The following is a 16,288-nucleotide window of genomic DNA, read 5'->3' as shown; positions in this document are numbered from 1 at the left end:
GTGCATAATAACGTGCTATTGCAGATAAGCTCACAGCGAGTCGCATTCAAATTGCTAACTGACGACTACATTGTGAAAAAGGGAAACTTGATCACACAGGTTCACGATGGCTCAGGGGTAAGATAAACCACGCAAAAATAAATTCTTTGAAAATTGCTCGCTCTTTACGGAGGGCACCTAGGATGTTCCCGTTTGGTGAGTGTTCAAATGGAAGGGTGTTTGTACTGTGTGTAAAAGCCTGACAGTATCTGTGATGGTTTACGGGAGGCTTACTTAGAGTTATTTACAAGACAAAGTGTTACAGCTTTCAAAACATTCATCAAATCCCCCCCCCCCCCCCCCCCCCTTTCCCCTTCCCAACTTTGTATTCTCCTGCCTTTCATCTGTGAACATTCCCCCCAAGTACACACCTGTAAATATCCCTCCAATGATTGCACATATTCCCGTCAAGTACACACCTGTAAATATCCCTCCAATGATTGCACATATTCCCGTCAAGAAATGCATGAAGGACCTGCAACACAGACATGTGAAAACACTGCATGACACGAAGCTAGGTGTGATTGGCCGGGCAGTACAGACAGACATGTGAAAACACTGCATGACACGAAGCTAGGTGTGATTGGCCGGGCAGTACAGACAAACATGTGAAAACACTGCATGACACGAAGCTAGGTGTGATTGGCCGGGCAGTACAGACAAACATGTGAAAACACTGCATGACACGAAGCTAGGTGTGATTGGCCGGGCAGTACAGACAAACATGTGAAAACACTGCATGACACGAAGCTAGGTGTGATTGGCCGGGCAGTACAGACAAACATGTGAAAACACTGCATGACACGAAGCTAGGTGTGATTGGCCGGGCAGTACAGACAAACATGTGAAAACACTGCATGACACGAAGCTAGGTGTGATTGGCCGGGCAGTACAGACAAACATGTGAAAACACTGCATGACACGAAGCTAGGTGTGATTGGCCGGGCAGTACAGACAAACATGTGAAAACACTGCATGACACGAAGCTAGGTGTGATTGGCCGGGCAGTACAGACAAACATGTGAAAACACTGCATGACACGAAGCTAGGTGTGATTGGCCGGGCAGTACAGACAAACATGTGAAAACACTGCATGACACGAAGCTAGGTGTGATTGGCCGGGCAGTACAGACAAACATGTGAAAACACTGCATGACACGAAGCTAGGTGTGATTGGCCGGGCAGTACAGACAAACATGTGAAAACACTGCATGACACGAAGCTAGGTGTGATTGGCCGGGCAGTACAGACAAACATGTGAAAACACTGCATGACACGAAGCTAGGTGTGATTGGCCGGGCAGTACAGACAAACATGTGAAAACACTGCATGACACGAAGCTAGGTGTGATTGGCCGGGCAGTACAGACAGACATGTGAAAACACTGCATGACACGAAGCTAGGTGTGATTGGCCGGGCAGTACAGACAAACATGTGAAAACACTGCATGACACGAAGCTAGGTGTGATTGGCCTGGCAGTACAGACAGACATGTGAAAACACTGCATGACACGAAGCTAGGTGTGATTGGCCGGGCAGTACAGACAAACATGTGAAAACACTGCATGACACGAAGCTAGGTGTGATTGGCCGGGCAGTACAGACAGACATGTGAAAACACTGCATGACACGAAGCTAGGTGTGATTGGCCGGGCAGTACAGACAAACATGTGAAAACACTGCATGACACGAAGCTAGGTGTGATTGGCCGGGCAGTACAGACAGACATGTGAAAACACTGCATGACACGAAGCTAGGTGTGATTGGCCGGGCAGTACAGACAAACATGTGAAAACACTGCATGACACGAAGCTAGGTGTGATTGGCCGGGCAGTACAGACAAACATGTGAAAACACTGCATGACACGAAGCTAGGTGTGATTGGCCGGGCAGTACAGACAAACATGTGAAAACACTGCATGACACGAAGCTAGGTGTGATTGGCCGGGCAGTACAGACAAACATGTGAAAACACTGCATGACACGAAGCTAGGTGTGATTGGCCGGGCAGTACAGACAAACATGTGAAAACACTGCATGACACGAAGCTAGGTGTGATTGGCCGGGCAGTACAGACAGACATGTGAAAACACTGCATGACACGAAGCTAGGTGTGATTGGCCGGGCAGTACAGACAAACATGTGAAAACACTGCATGACACGAAGCTAGGTGTGATTGGCCGGGCAGTACAGACAAACATGTGAAAACACTGCATGACACGAAGCTAGGTGTGATTGGCCGGGCAGTACAGACAAACATGTGAAAACACTGCATGACACGAAGCTAGGTGTGATTGGCCGGGCAGTACAGACAAACATGTGAAAACACTGCATGACACGAAGCTAGGTGTGATTGGCCGGGCAGTACAGACAAACATGTGAAAACACTGCATGACACGAAGCTAGGTGTGATTGGCCGGGCAGTACAGACAAACATGTGAAAACACTGCATGACACGAAGCTAGGTGTGATTGGCCGGGCAGTACAGACAAACATGTGAAAACACTGCATGACACGAAGCTAGGTGTGATTGGCCGGGCAGTACAGACAAACATGTGAAAACACTGCATGACACGAAGCTAGGTGTGATTGGCCGGGCAGTACAGACAAACATGTGAAAACACTGCATGACACGAAGCTAGGTGTGATTGGCCGGGCAGTACAGACAAACATGTGAAAACACTGCATGACACGAAGCTAGGTGTGATTGGCCGGGCAGTACAGACAAACATGTGAAAACACTGCATGACACGAAGCTAGGTGTGATTGGCCGGGCAGTACAGACAAACATGTGAAAACACTGCATGACACGAAGCTAGGTGTGATTGGCCGGGCAGTACAGACAGACATGTGAAAACACTGCATGACACGAAGCTAGGTGTGATTGGCCGGGCAGTACAGACAAACATGTGAAAACACTGCATGACACGAAGCTAGGTGTGATTGGCCGGGCAGTACAGACAAACATGTGAAAACACTGCATGACACGAAGCTAGGTGTGATTGGCCGGGCAGTACAGACAAACATGTGAAAACACTGCATGACACGAAGCTAGGTGTGATTGGCCGGGCAGTACAGACAAACATGTGAAAACACTGCATGACACGAAGCTAGGTGTGATTGGCCGGGCAGTACAGACAAACATGTGAAAACACTGCATGACACGAAGCTAGGTGTGATTGGCCGGGCAGTACAGACAAACATGTGAAAACACTGCATGACACGAAGCTAGGTGTGATTGGCCGGGCAGTACAGACAAACATGTGAAAACACTGCATGACACGAAGCTAGGTGTGATTGGCCGGGCAGTACAGACAAACATGTGAAAACACTGCATGACACGAAGCTAGGTGTGATTGGCCGGGCAGTACAGACAAACATGTGAAAACACTGCATGACACGAAGCTAGGTGTGATTGGCCGGGCAGTACAGACAAACATGTGAAAACACTGCATGACACGAAGCTAGGTGTGATTGGCCGGGCAGTACAGACAAACATGTGAAAACACTGCATGACACGAAGCTAGGTGTGATTGGCCGGGCAGTACAGACAAACATGTGAAAACACTGCATGACACGAAGCTAGGTGTGATTGGCCGGGCAGTACAGACAAACATGTGAAAACACTGCATGACACGAAGCTAGGTGTGATTGGCCGGGCAGTACAGACAAACATGTGAAAACACTGCATGACACGAAGCTAGGTGTGATTGGCCGGGCAGTACAGACAAACATGTGAAAACACTGCATGACACGAAGCTAGGTGTGATTGGCCGGGCAGTACAGACAAACATGTGAAAACACTGCATGACACGAAGCTAGGTGTGATTGGCCGGGCAGTACAGACAAACATGTGAAAACACTGCATGACACGAAGCTAGGTGTGATTGGCCGGGCAGTACAGACAAACATGTGAAAACACTGCATGACACGAAGCTAGGTGTGATTGGCCGGGCAGTACAGACAAACATGTGAAAACACTGCATGACACGAAGCTAGGTGTGATTGGCCGGGCAGTACAGACAAACATGTGAAAACACTGCATGACACGAAGCTAGGTGTGATTGGCCGGGCAGTACAGACAAACATGTGAAAACACTGCATGACACGAAGCTAGGTGTGATTGGCCGGGCAGTACAGACAAACATGTGAAAACACTGCATGACACGAAGCTAGGTGTGATTGGCCGGGCAGTACAGACAAACATGTGAAAACACTGCATGACACGAAGCTAGGTGTGATTGGCCGGGCAGTACAGACAAACATGTGAAAACACTGCATGACACGAAGCTAGGTGTGATTGGCCGGGCAGTACAGACAAACATGTGAAAACACTGCATGACACGAAGCTATGTGTGATTGGCCGGGCAGTACAGACAAACATGTGAAAACACTGCATGACACGAAGCTAGGTGTGATTGGCCGGGCAGTACAGACAAACATGTGAAAACACTGCATGACACGAAGCTAGGTGTGATTGGCCGGGCAGTACAGACAAACATGTGAAAACACTGCATGACACGAAGCTAGGTGTGATTGGCCGGGCAGTACAGACAAACATGTGAAAACACTGCATGACACGAAGCTAGGTGTGATTGGCCGGGCAGTACAGACAAACATGTGAAAACACTGCATGACACGAAGCTAGGTGTGATTGGCCGGGCAGTACAGACAAACATGTGAAAACACTGCATGACACGAAGCTAGGTGTGATTGGCCGGGCAGTACAGACAAACATGTGAAAACACTGCATGACACGAAGCTAGGTGTGATTGGCCGGGCAGTACAGACAAACATGTGAAAACACTGCATGACACGAAGCTAGGTGTGATTGGCCGGGCAGTACAGACAAACATGTGAAAACACTGCATGACACGAAGCTAGGTGTGATTGGCCGGGCAGTACAGACAAACATGTGAAAACACTGCATGACACGAAGCTAGGTGTGATTGGCCGGGCAGTACAGACAAACATGTGAAAACACTGCATGACACGAAGCTAGGTGTGATTGGCCGGGCAGTACAGACAAACATGTGAAAACACTGCATGACACGAAGCTAGGTGTGATTGGCCGGGCAGTACAGACAAACATGTGAAAACACTGCATGACACGAAGCTAGGTGTGATTGGCCGGGCAGTACAGACAAACATGTGAAAACACTGCATGACACGAAGCTAGGTGTGATTGGCCGGGCAGTACAGACAAACATGTGAAAACACTGCATGACACGAAGCTAGGTGTGATTGGCCGGGCAGTACAGACAAACATGTGAAAACACTGCATGACACGAAGCTAGGTGTGATTGGCCGGGCAGTACAGACAAACATGTGAAAACACTGCATGACACGAAGCTAGGTGTGATTGGCCGGGCAGTACAGACAAACATGTGAAAACACTGCATGACACGAAGCTAGGTGTGATTGGCCGGGCAGTACAGACAAACATGTGAAAACACTGCATGACACGAAGCTAGGTGTGATTGGCCGGGCAGTACAGACAAACATGTGAAAACACTGCATGACACGAAGCTAGGTGTGATTGGCCGGGCAGTACAGACAAACATGTGAAAACACTGCATGACACGAAGCTAGGTGTGATTGGCCGGGCAGTACAGACAAACATGTGAAAACACTGCATGACACGAAGCTAGGTGTGATTGGCCGGGCAGTACAGACAAACATGTGAAAACACTGCATGACACGAAGCTAGGTGTGATTGGCCGGGCAGTACAGACAAACATGTGAAAACACTGCATGACACGAAGCTAGGTGTGATTGGCCGGGCAGTACAGACAAACATGTGAAAACACTGCATGACACGAAGCTAGGTGTGATTGGCCGGGCAGTACAGACAAACATGTGAAAACACTGCATGACACGAAGCTAGGTGTGATTGGCCGGGCAGTACAGACAAACATGTGAAAACACTGCATGACACGAAGCTAGGTGTGATTGGCCGGGCAGTACAGACAAACATGTGAAAACACTGCATGACACGAAGCTAGGTGTGATTGGCCGGGCAGTACAGACAAACATGTGAAAACACTGCATGACACGAAGCTAGGTGTGATTGGCCGGGCAGTACAGACAAACATGTGAAAACACTGCATGACACGAAGCTAGGTGTGATTGGCCGGGCAGTACAGACAAACATGTGAAAACACTGCATGACACGAAGCTAGGTGTGATTGGCCGGGCAGTACAGACAAACATGTGAAAACACTGCATGACACGAAGCTAGGTGTGATTGGCCGGGCAACACAGACAAACATGTGAAAACACTGCATGACACGAAGCTAGGTGTGATTGGCCGGGCAACACAGACAAACATGTGAAAACACTGCATGACACGAAGCTAGGGTGTGATTGGCCGGGCAGTACAGATGTACTCTTCACATGACATGACACACAGTTATCATGCTGGCCAGTTTCCTATCCAGTATCAAGTCTAAAATACTGCATGAGTGGGACTGAAAAATTTCATGAATCCTGAAGAATTTTAAGGGGGGTCTGGGGGCCCCAAGACGCTGAAGGATTTGTATAATTAACAACCAAAAAAACGTCATCAAAGACATTAGGAATCCGGATTTCCGGGATATTCCGGAAGAATCCCACACATGATACTGTGATGTCATGACATGTGTGAGGCAATAGACACGTTTCAGATGAACTGGCAATCCAATGACATGTCCCTAATTTCACTCTCTTGTGGGCGCCACAATTTGACAGACAGGTATAGAAAAGAACAAGTCGTGTAAGGCGAAATTACTACATTTAGTCAAGCTGTGGAACTCACAGAATGAAACTGAACGTAGTCCGCCGCTAATGCAAAAGGCAGTGAAAGTGACGAGCCTGTTTGGCGCGGTAGCGGTTGCGCTGTGCTTCATAGCACGCTTTACTGTACCTCTCTTCGTTTTAACTTTCTGAGCGTGTTTTTAATCCAAACATATCATATCTATATATTTTTTTAATCAGGAACCGACAAGGAATAAGATGAAATAGTTTTTAAAACGATTTCGGAAATTTAATTTTAATCATAATTTTTATATTTTTAATTTTCAGAGCTTGTTTTTAATCCGAATATAACATATTTATATGTTTTTGGAATCAAAACATGATGAAGAATAAAATAAAAGTAATTTTGGATCGTTTTATAAAAAAATAATTTTAATTACAATTTTCAGATTTTGAATGACCAAAGTCATTAATTAATTTGTTAGCCTCCATGCTGAAATGCAATACCGAAGTCCGTCCTTCGTCGAAAATTGCTTGGCCAAAATTTCAATCAATTTGATTGAAAATTGAGGGTGTGACAGTGCCGCCTCAACTTTTACAAAAAGCCAAATATGACGTCATCAAAGACATATATCAAAAAAATGAAAAAAATGTCTGGGGATATCATACCCAGGAACTCTCATGTAAAATTTCATAAAGATCGGTCCAGTAGTTTACTCTGAATCGCTCTACACACACACACGCACAGACAGACAGACAGACAGACAGACAGACAGACAGACACACACACACACACACACACACACACCACGACCCTCGTCTCGATTCCCCCTCTAATTTTAAAACACCAGTGGCAAAAATCATGCACTTTTTTTTTTAAGTTTGACAGATGTCGGTTCCCAATAACAAGAATGCTCCCTAGACCTGTATTTAAAACACAGGTAGGTACAGGTATGCAATGACCCTATGTTCCTTTGACCTGTATTTATAACACAGGTAGGTATAGGTACACAATGACCCTATGTTCCCTTGACCTGTATTTATAACACAGGTAGGTATAGGTACACAATGACCCTATGCTCCCTAGCCCTGTATTTATAACACAGGTAGGTATAGGTACGCAATGACCCTATGTTCCTTTGACCTGTATTTATAACACAGGTAGGTACAGGTACGCAATGACCCTATGTTCCCTAGCCCTGTATTTATAACACAGGTAGGTATAGGTACACAATGACCCTATGTTCCCTTGACCTGTATTTATAACACAGGTAGGTATAGGTACGCAATGACCCTATGTTCCCTAGCCCTGTATTTATAACACAGGTAGGTATAGGTACACAATGACCCTATGTTCCCTTGACCTGTATTTATAACACAGGTAGGTATAGGTACGCAATGACCCTATGTTCCCTAGCCCTGTATTTATAACACAGGTAGGTATAGGTACGCAATGACCCTATGCTCCCTAGCCCTGTATTTATAACACAGGTAGGTATAGGTACGCAATGACCCTATGTTCCCTAGCCCTGTATTTATAACACAGGTAGGTATAGGTACGCAATGACCCTATGTTCCCTTGACCTGTATTTATAACACAGGTAGGTACAGGTACGCAATGACCCTATGTTCCCTAGCCCTGTATTTATAACACAGGTAGGTATAGGTACGCAATGACCCTATGCTCCCAAGACCAGTATTTATAACACAGGTAGGTACAGGTACGCAATGACCCTATGTTCCCTAGCCCTGTATTTATAACACAGGTAGGTATAGGTACGCAATGACCCTATGCTCCCAAGACCAGTATTTATAACACAGGTAGGAAAACAATGACCCCATTACCCTCCTTCTCACCTGCGTGTCTCTGTGTACTTGACCATCATGGGAGACAACTCATAGATGAAGAAGACGCCGGGCAGACCCCCCTCCCCCATACTGCCCGCAGCGTTCTTGGAATGCTTGGTCACCGAGAACTGGTTGGTGTATACAGTCTGCAATGATAACACGTGTACACAATGTGTCGTCTGATGAAGGAATGAACACATCTAACATGGTTGGTGTATACAGTCTGCAATGATAACACGTGTACACAATGTGTCGTCAGATGAGGGAATGAACACATCTAACATGGTTGGTGTACACTGTCTGCAATGATAACACGTGTACACAATGTGTCGTCTGATGAGAGAATGATAACGCATCTAACATGGTCGGTGTACATGGTCTGCATCAGTCACATGTTAACAGAATTATAATAGGATGACGAGATAACTAACACACATCTAAAATGTGAATGACTGGTCTCTTACTTCTGTTTCTTATTTCACAAGTAGTACTAGTAGTACACATAAAAGAGGAGACACGTGCAAAAGGAAAATACTAGAGTGTACCGTACCCTTGTGTGTGTATGCACACTCACACCCGGTTGATGCAAAATTACATTAAAAAAATAAAATAAACAACTGCAAATGCATGCAAACTAGCACACACACTTGTACAATGGGAACAACTACCAAGTAAAGTACTGACCACAAATCAAGTCAAATTTTATTTTACGAGGGTTGTGGCATAAGCTATACAATTGACCTTTTTCAACCAGCCTTCGCCCAGAGAGGGACTTCTCTAATCATATATATACTAGAATGAATACCCGCTTCGCCGGGTACCCGGCTTCGCCGGGAAGAAGTAGAGCCGAATACCGGGCTTCGCCGGGATAAAAGCGTTGCGGACAGTTACCTTCTAAAAATAGTAACGGGAATATCCGGCTTCGCCGGGATGAAAGCGTTGTGGACAGTGACCTTCTAAAAATAGTAACGGGAATATCCGGCTTCGCCGGGATGAAAGCGTTGTGGACAGTGACCTTCTAAAAATAGTAACGGGAATATGGATTGACGCCACACGAAGGAAGGGAGATAAACGCAAAACACTGGAGAAGATAAGGAAGAGTTACTGGGAATGGATCTGGGAAGATGAACAGAAAAACCAAAATCGGTTCAGCGCTGTGCGCTGAGAGAACGTTATGAAAATTCTCATCGACCAGGTTGTGTCTGGGGTGTACCTGAATATGCCCACCAAATTTGAAGCAGATCCATCGAGAACTTTGGCCGTGCATCGCGAACACACACACACACACACACACACACACATACACACACACACACACACACACACACACACAGACAGACAGACACAAGTCGTATATATATATATATATTACAATTATCAAAGATCACGACACTGAAATTAAAAAAGAAAATATTCAAACTTGATTTTCTTTACAAAGATGTGTTAATTTTGGGGGGAAGGTCAATTCTTGTTCCCTTTCTTTTATTATATAGAGTATACGCATGGACTGGGTGGCCGAGTGAAAACGCACTTGCGCTCGGAAGCGAGAGGTTGCGAGTTCGACCCTGGGTCAGGGCGTTAGCAATTTTCTCCCCCCTTTCCTAACCTAGGTGGTGGGTTCAAGTGCTAGTCTTTCGGATGAGACGAAAAACCGAGGTCCGTTCGTGGACACTACATTGGGGTGTGCACGTTAAAGATCCCACGATTGACAAAAGGGTCTTTCCTGGCAAAATTGTATAGGCATAGATAAAAATGTCCACCAAAATACCCGTGTGACTTGGAATAATAGGCCGTGAAAAGTAGGATATGCGCCGAAATGGCTGCGATCTGCTGGCCGATGTGAATGCATGATGTATTGTGTAAAAAAAATTCCATCTCACACGGCATAAATAAATCCCTGCGCCTTGAATATGTGCGCAATATAAATTGTATAAAATAAAAAATTAAAAAATTAAAAAAATCCCTGCGCTAAGAACTCTACCCACGGAATATGCGCGATATAAGCCTCATATTGATTGATTGATACACATAAATTCATTAAAAAAATGAAGAAAAAAACCCGAGAAAAAAATAAACTAAATGAAGTGCTGATGAGAACAATGAAGAAGCACGGACCTCCTTGTTGAGATTGGTGTAAGTGGTGGGCACAATCTTCACAAAGTACTGGTACATCATCTGCACTGCAACACACACACACCAACATGGTTACAATTAGCGAAGATCATGTCACTGAAATTAAAAAAGAAAATATTCAAACTTGATTTTCTTAAAGGCATATGTACGCGCTCCCGTGTTTACAAAGTGTAGTTTGCCCATAATCGATGTCAAACGCACCATAAGACCATGTAATGACGATATGTCGCCATGCGCGGACCATATACATGCATTACAGCTTGTTTTAGAGTCTCAAAAACTTTGGATGTAAACAAAGACGCGGAGTTATTTCCCTTGCGTCAACACTACCTCTGTTGGCAAATCTATAAATAGGACGATCCAGATCAAAATGAAAATTAACATATCTCAACATTGAAGGGGTCCTAGACCACAATATTTTGCAGGGAACTTAATTTAGCATGTCTCCAGCTGTTGGTAAAGCAATTAGCGTGTATAGTCATCGAGTACATATGGCTTTAACAAAGATGTGTTAATTTGCTGATGATGTCAGGGGTTAGAGTTGATAAGTCAAAAGACAGTACAGTGAAACCCACTTATAAGACCTCCACAATCTGACAAAACAGGTCCTCAATGGGATGGAGTCTTAAAATGGGGTGTTCATTGACAGAGGTGATGAAGAGAAAGTCTGACAAAACAAGGAGGGAGTCTTAAATTGGGGGGTCTAAAAGTGGGGGGTGGGGGGGGGGGGGTCACTGTATGTATTTCATGCTGATTATGGCCTTAATACCTGCAAACAAGCAGTGGACCATTTTTATACTTCTTTACAAAACAGTGTTGAATGTTTAACACACGAAGCCTCATCCATTGGTCACAACAATAAAGGCCACATGTGTGCTAAAAGCCTCATCCATTGGTCACAACAATAAAGGCCACATGTGTGCTAAAAGCCTCATCCATTGGTCACAACAATAAAGGCCACATGTGTGCTAAAAGCCTCATCCATTGGTCACAACAATAAAGGCCACTTGTGTGCTAAAAGCCTCATCCATTGGTCACAACAATAAAGGCCACATGTGTGCTAAAAGCCTCATCCATTGGTCACAACAATAAAGGCCACTTGTGTGCTAAAAGCCTCACATTTGGGCAAAGTCAACTTGGCAGAGTCTACTTCATCAAGCTGCATGCACAAAGACTTTCAAAAGACTTCACCAAGTCAACTTCTTGCTCAATTATGGACCGCCTTAACATTTGCAAACCCTAAGCCCAAATCATGTCACTGGACCTACTGTCTTCTGCAAGATTTTTACGCAGGTCACAACAGTACAAAGAACCCTTGCAGAAAAAGAAATACAATTTTAAAATGTTTAAAATGTTTCACCCTCACATTTTGAAAGAATAAAGTACTACAATATACTGTATTTTCTGTGCTGAAAACAAAATGTCAGGAAAAAAAAAAAGTAGGGCCAAGCCGGGATTCGAACCCGGGACCTCTCGCACCCGAAGCGAGAATCATACCCCTAGACCACTTGGCCTGGCTGACAGAAGGCAGCAATTTAACTAACTTATAACTAAAGCGTATAACGATAGGACGTAATATTACACTGTGTTTTGAATTAAGGGAAGTTCAATTCTAGTTCCCTTTATATTGAGTTTGTATAATCCAAAGCACACAAAACGCATCTGTTTAACGAATTGTAATGCCAAAGAACGTCCAACAAATTCAACCGGAAGTTTGCAGCGTGGGATTGTGGGAAGAGCATGGTCGTCAGCTCGCGAGGTCACGACTAGACTACAACCTTATCCGGAGAACTGAGTTTTAACCACCAGCGTTTGTTCTCGTGAGTAATAAATATTTTCCAGTAATCTAGAACTAACGAACTAGATGTCCCAAACGTTCGCGCAGTATGGTCGATACTGACATGAAACGTGAGGCCTGAACAACCGACTGGACGACTAAGACGTAAGTCGTAACCTGCCTGGCTTGAATGATACTGAACCCGCTATGTACAGCGCAGAAGCTTGTGAAATCATCTGAAACGTTTCAGTATAACGTGGAATGGAGAAGACAACCGCCTGAATCTTCCTCTGTAGCACCCCCTATCACTCTTAGTCTTACACACACACACACACACACACACACACAATTATACAAGCAAATGCACACACACACATACTGTCACACTGTGGGGCATTTTATTTGTGTATGCTCAGCAAGTCAGTTTCTTCCCTTATTTAACAAGACATTATAAGATGTTTGGTGGCTTGTTGAGAGACAAGCTTTTTTGTTGGTCCGAGGGGGACATATTGTCTTCGGTTTCATCTGTATCGACCTGTTCTGTTCTGCCAGAACTTGGTTCATGGTTACTGTCCTTATACTGTTAATGTTATAGAATCAACTTTAGTTCACTGTCTTTACACAGGTAGCCATATTCCACCATGCCGGCCCCTCCCCCCAGCGGCTACTCGATGGGCCACGGGCCCAGCTGTTTCGACAAGGTCAAGATGGGCTTCATGATGGGATTCTGTGTGGGCATGGCCTCCGGGGCAATGTTCGGGGGATTCTCTGCTCTCAGGTACGTGGGGGGGGGGGGGGGGGTTTGGACAGAGCAGTGATGTGTTTAGTGTGTGTAGGCACAGCATTATAGGGGAGAGAGTTGATCTCATCAAAATCATTTCTTTATAATGTGTAATGGATAATAAAGTGTTTTTATCGTTATGTGTGTGGTGTGCGCAGGTACGAGCGCCGGAGGGGAGAGTGTTGATCTCATAAAGTCAGACTTATAACATGGAATGTGATGTGTTTCCTGTGTGCAGGAGTTGACAACTTTAACAATATGTTTGCTATATATAATATGTTTTCACTACCTATTTTATTCAGGTTTTTATTACTTAGTTAGTGGAAGAATTATTTGTAATGTATGTTTGATGGTGTATGCTTTTAATTAAGCGTTGTTGACTATGAATGTAGATGTAAATGCTTGTATAACTGTGTTCTAATTTAATTTTAAATGTGTCAAGCGCAAAGAGCATAATTGTAAAGTTATGATGTTGCGCTATATAAATGCTCATTTATTATTATTATTATTATTATATTAATATGTTACAGGTACGGACTGAGGGGCCGAGAGTTGCTGCAGACAGTGGGCAAGACCATGGTTCAGGGCGGGGGGACGTTTGGCACCTTCATGGGCATCGGCACGGGCATCAGGTGTTGACAGCCACACAGTGTTGCACGGTCTTACATAGTGTTAGTACTGTTGCACTTGCACTGTGGGGATCTTGACAGTGCCAACAACAATGTGACTGGAAGCGACAGTGTTATGACTGGAAGCGACAGTGTTATGACTGGAAGCGACAGTGTTATGACATACAATGAAAGGTCTTGGAAACAACCGTCAACATCTGGAAGTCATGATCTTCCAGCACCAGAAAATTTGTACAGGCCTACTTTTGTGAGAGGATTGACTAAGGAATGTTATTTCAAATCACAAAATAACAGAAAATAGCCCCTGCTGTCATTTCCAGGGTAAAAAAATTAAGTTGCTGCCAAGATACTAAACCAGAATTGTTTTATTTTTGTAGGCAGCACAGGCAGTTGCCAAACCAAGAGCAAAACTAATTTTCATCCGCAAACCATCCAGATCTTTTTAGTAGGTGATAAAAAAAACAATGTGTTCGATCATCATTGAGTTGTGGTTGTGGCAATAGTATTTTGTTGTGGTTGTAGCAATAGAATGCTGTGAGGAAACTGGTGTAGGGGAGGCCTGTGTGTCAATAGAATGCTGTGAGGAAACTGGTGTAGGGGAGGCCTGTGTGTCAATAGAATGCTGTGAGGAAACTGGTGTAGGGGAGGCCTGCGTGTGATTGTCTACAACAGACAAAAGGACAGTGTACATATGACATGGAGCAGTTACTGCACGCTGCTCGTGAATGTGTTGTGTGTGCAAGATTTAAGAGTGATGTAATGTGAATAAAAGTAAACAAAACATTCAAAATGTTTTCTGCCCAATGTGAACACTGATTGTTTGATACACAGTCTCATGTACAACTTGTATGGAAATTGTGTGACCGGAAATAGCTCTGTCAAGATTTCCCAGCTTGTGGGAGTGTTGTGCGTCACTTTAGTCAGTCCATCGATAACAAATCCTGACTGAGATAATGCACAACATCTATACCCCCCAGAACATCTATACCCCCCAGAACATCTATACCCCCCAGAACAAAACAACATGCACATACATGATACTAAAAAAAAATCTTTGTCTTTTTTTTTGTGGTCAGTGTGATTCTGTGAAAAGTGTTTTGCTATTCTACTCCAGTTATCTCCCTTCACTGTGGCTGTATCATGTCCGGGACAAGGATTCCACTCCATGGACACATGTCACAGTGCTGTGCTGGTGTTGTCAAACTAAACATGCACGTTTTGACATCTCAAACATAATACATTGTATTTCGAACACAGAAAAAATTGTTGCATTAAAACAAATCACACACACACATATCCCTGCATTCTGACAAGAAAACGATACTCCTCATTCAAAATCTGCTGTTTTGTTACAGTGAGGGACAAGTTGCTGCACTGGGAAGTAACTGGGAAAATGCTTGTATGGAAAGGTAATCAGCCCTTCATGGTTGACAATGCCCTCAACACACACTCTCTCTCTTCACACACACACCATATACTCACTCTGAGTGGCGGGTTCATGCATGGCGTCCGGAGGGTTGACAATGCCCTCAACACACACCATATACTCACACTGTGTTGCCGGTTCATGCATGGCGTCTAGAGGGTTGACAATGCCCTCAACACACACACAATAAACTCGCACTGTGTTGCCGGTTCATGCATGGCGTCCCGAGGGTTGACAATGCCCTCAACACACACACACCATATACTCACACTGTGTTGCCGGTTCATGCATGGCGTCCAGAGGGTTGACAATGCCCTCAACACACACACCATATACTCACACTGTGTTGCCGGTTCATGCATGGCGTCCCAAGGGTTGACAATACCCTCAACACGCACACACCATATACTCACACTGTGTTGCCGGTTCATGCATGGCGTCCGGAGGGTTGACAATGCCCTCAACACACACACCATAAACTCTAGCTGTGTTGCCGGTTCATGCATGGCGTCCAGAGGGTTGACAATGCCCTCAACACACACACCATATACTCACACTGTGTTGCCGGTTCATGCATGGCATCCGGAGGGTTAACAATGCCCTCAACACACACCTTATACTCACGCTGTGTTGCCGGTTCATGCATGGCGTCCCGAGGGTTGACAATGCCCTCAACACACACACCATATACTCACGCTGTGTTGCCGGTTCATGCATGGCGTCCAGAGGGTTAACCAGACCTGTTTACCCTAAACCCGAGGCAAGAGTACTTTCCCAAAAAGTTGAGTGTATTTTTCAAAAAGTTGGTGTACTTTGCAAGCAAAGCCATATGGGCTAGGGAAAATGTACGCGTTGGTGCAAACGTGTTTGTGTAAGAATAGCATGTCTTGTAAACACCTTCAGAATTTAACTCCTTCCAA

General features: G+C 44.8%; 2 protein-coding genes and 1 non-coding gene across 6 annotated transcripts in view; 1 reads left to right on the top strand and 2 right to left on the bottom strand.

Moving 5' to 3' along the window:
• Positions 1–16,288, bottom strand: part of LOC138980579 (endoplasmic reticulum-Golgi intermediate compartment protein 3-like) — a 40,011-nt gene that overhangs the window by 3,150 nt on the left and 20,573 nt on the right. For 2 of the 3 annotated variants that reach the window (XR_011460395.1, XM_070353477.1), the window contains exons 10-12: positions 10,738–10,802; positions 8,632–8,768; positions 411–514 (exon numbers count right to left, since the gene is read on the bottom strand). Coding sequence is in view for 2 of the 3 variants with exons in the window: in XM_070353477.1 (XP_070209578.1) it covers positions 411–514; positions 8,632–8,768; positions 10,738–10,802 (306 nt within the window). In the remaining variant the exon portion in view is untranslated. The remainder of the gene's footprint in view (positions 1–410; positions 515–8,631; positions 8,769–10,737; positions 10,803–16,288) is intronic. The other variant, XM_070353478.1, reaches the window with a different exon arrangement.
• On the bottom strand, positions 12,198–12,269 carry Trnap-cgg (transfer RNA proline (anticodon CGG)). The gene has a single exon. It is a non-coding gene; the product is annotated as a tRNA-Pro (tRNA).
• On the top strand, positions 12,444–14,732 carry LOC138980580 (reactive oxygen species modulator 1-like). Of its 2 annotated transcripts, none has more exons than XM_070353479.1 (3): positions 12,444–12,575; positions 13,158–13,310; positions 13,844–14,732. In XM_070353479.1, exons 2-3 carry the CDS (start codon positions 13,174–13,176, stop codon positions 13,950–13,952), a joined length of 246 nt encoding a protein of 81 aa, XP_070209580.1. In that variant the 5' UTR covers positions 12,444–12,575; positions 13,158–13,173; the 3' UTR covers positions 13,953–14,732. The 2 variants fall into 2 exon arrangements, with proteins under 2 accessions (XP_070209580.1, XP_070209581.1); XM_070353480.1 differs by having other exon boundaries at positions 12,457–12,579; positions 13,162–13,310.

Source organism: Littorina saxatilis, linkage group LG11, assembly GCF_037325665.1.
Source record: "Littorina saxatilis isolate snail1 linkage group LG11, US_GU_Lsax_2.0, whole genome shotgun sequence".
Classification (NCBI taxonomy): domain Eukaryota; kingdom Metazoa; phylum Mollusca; class Gastropoda; order Littorinimorpha; family Littorinidae; genus Littorina; species Littorina saxatilis.
Note: the sequence above shows the minus strand (reverse complement) of the source record. Positions and strands in the feature narration are given on the sequence as shown.

What these genes read in the sequence shown, in the direction of transcription:
- LOC138980580 (XM_070353479.1), top strand. Translation starts at nt 13,174, where the DNA reads ATGCCGGCCCCTCCCCCCAGCGGCTACTCGATGGGCCACGGGCCCAGC. An exon ending in GGGGGATTCTCTGCTCTCAG is followed by an intron (nt 13,311 to 13,843) that starts GTACGTGGGGGG and finishes AATATGTTACAG; the next exon opens with GTACGGACTGAGGGGCCGAG.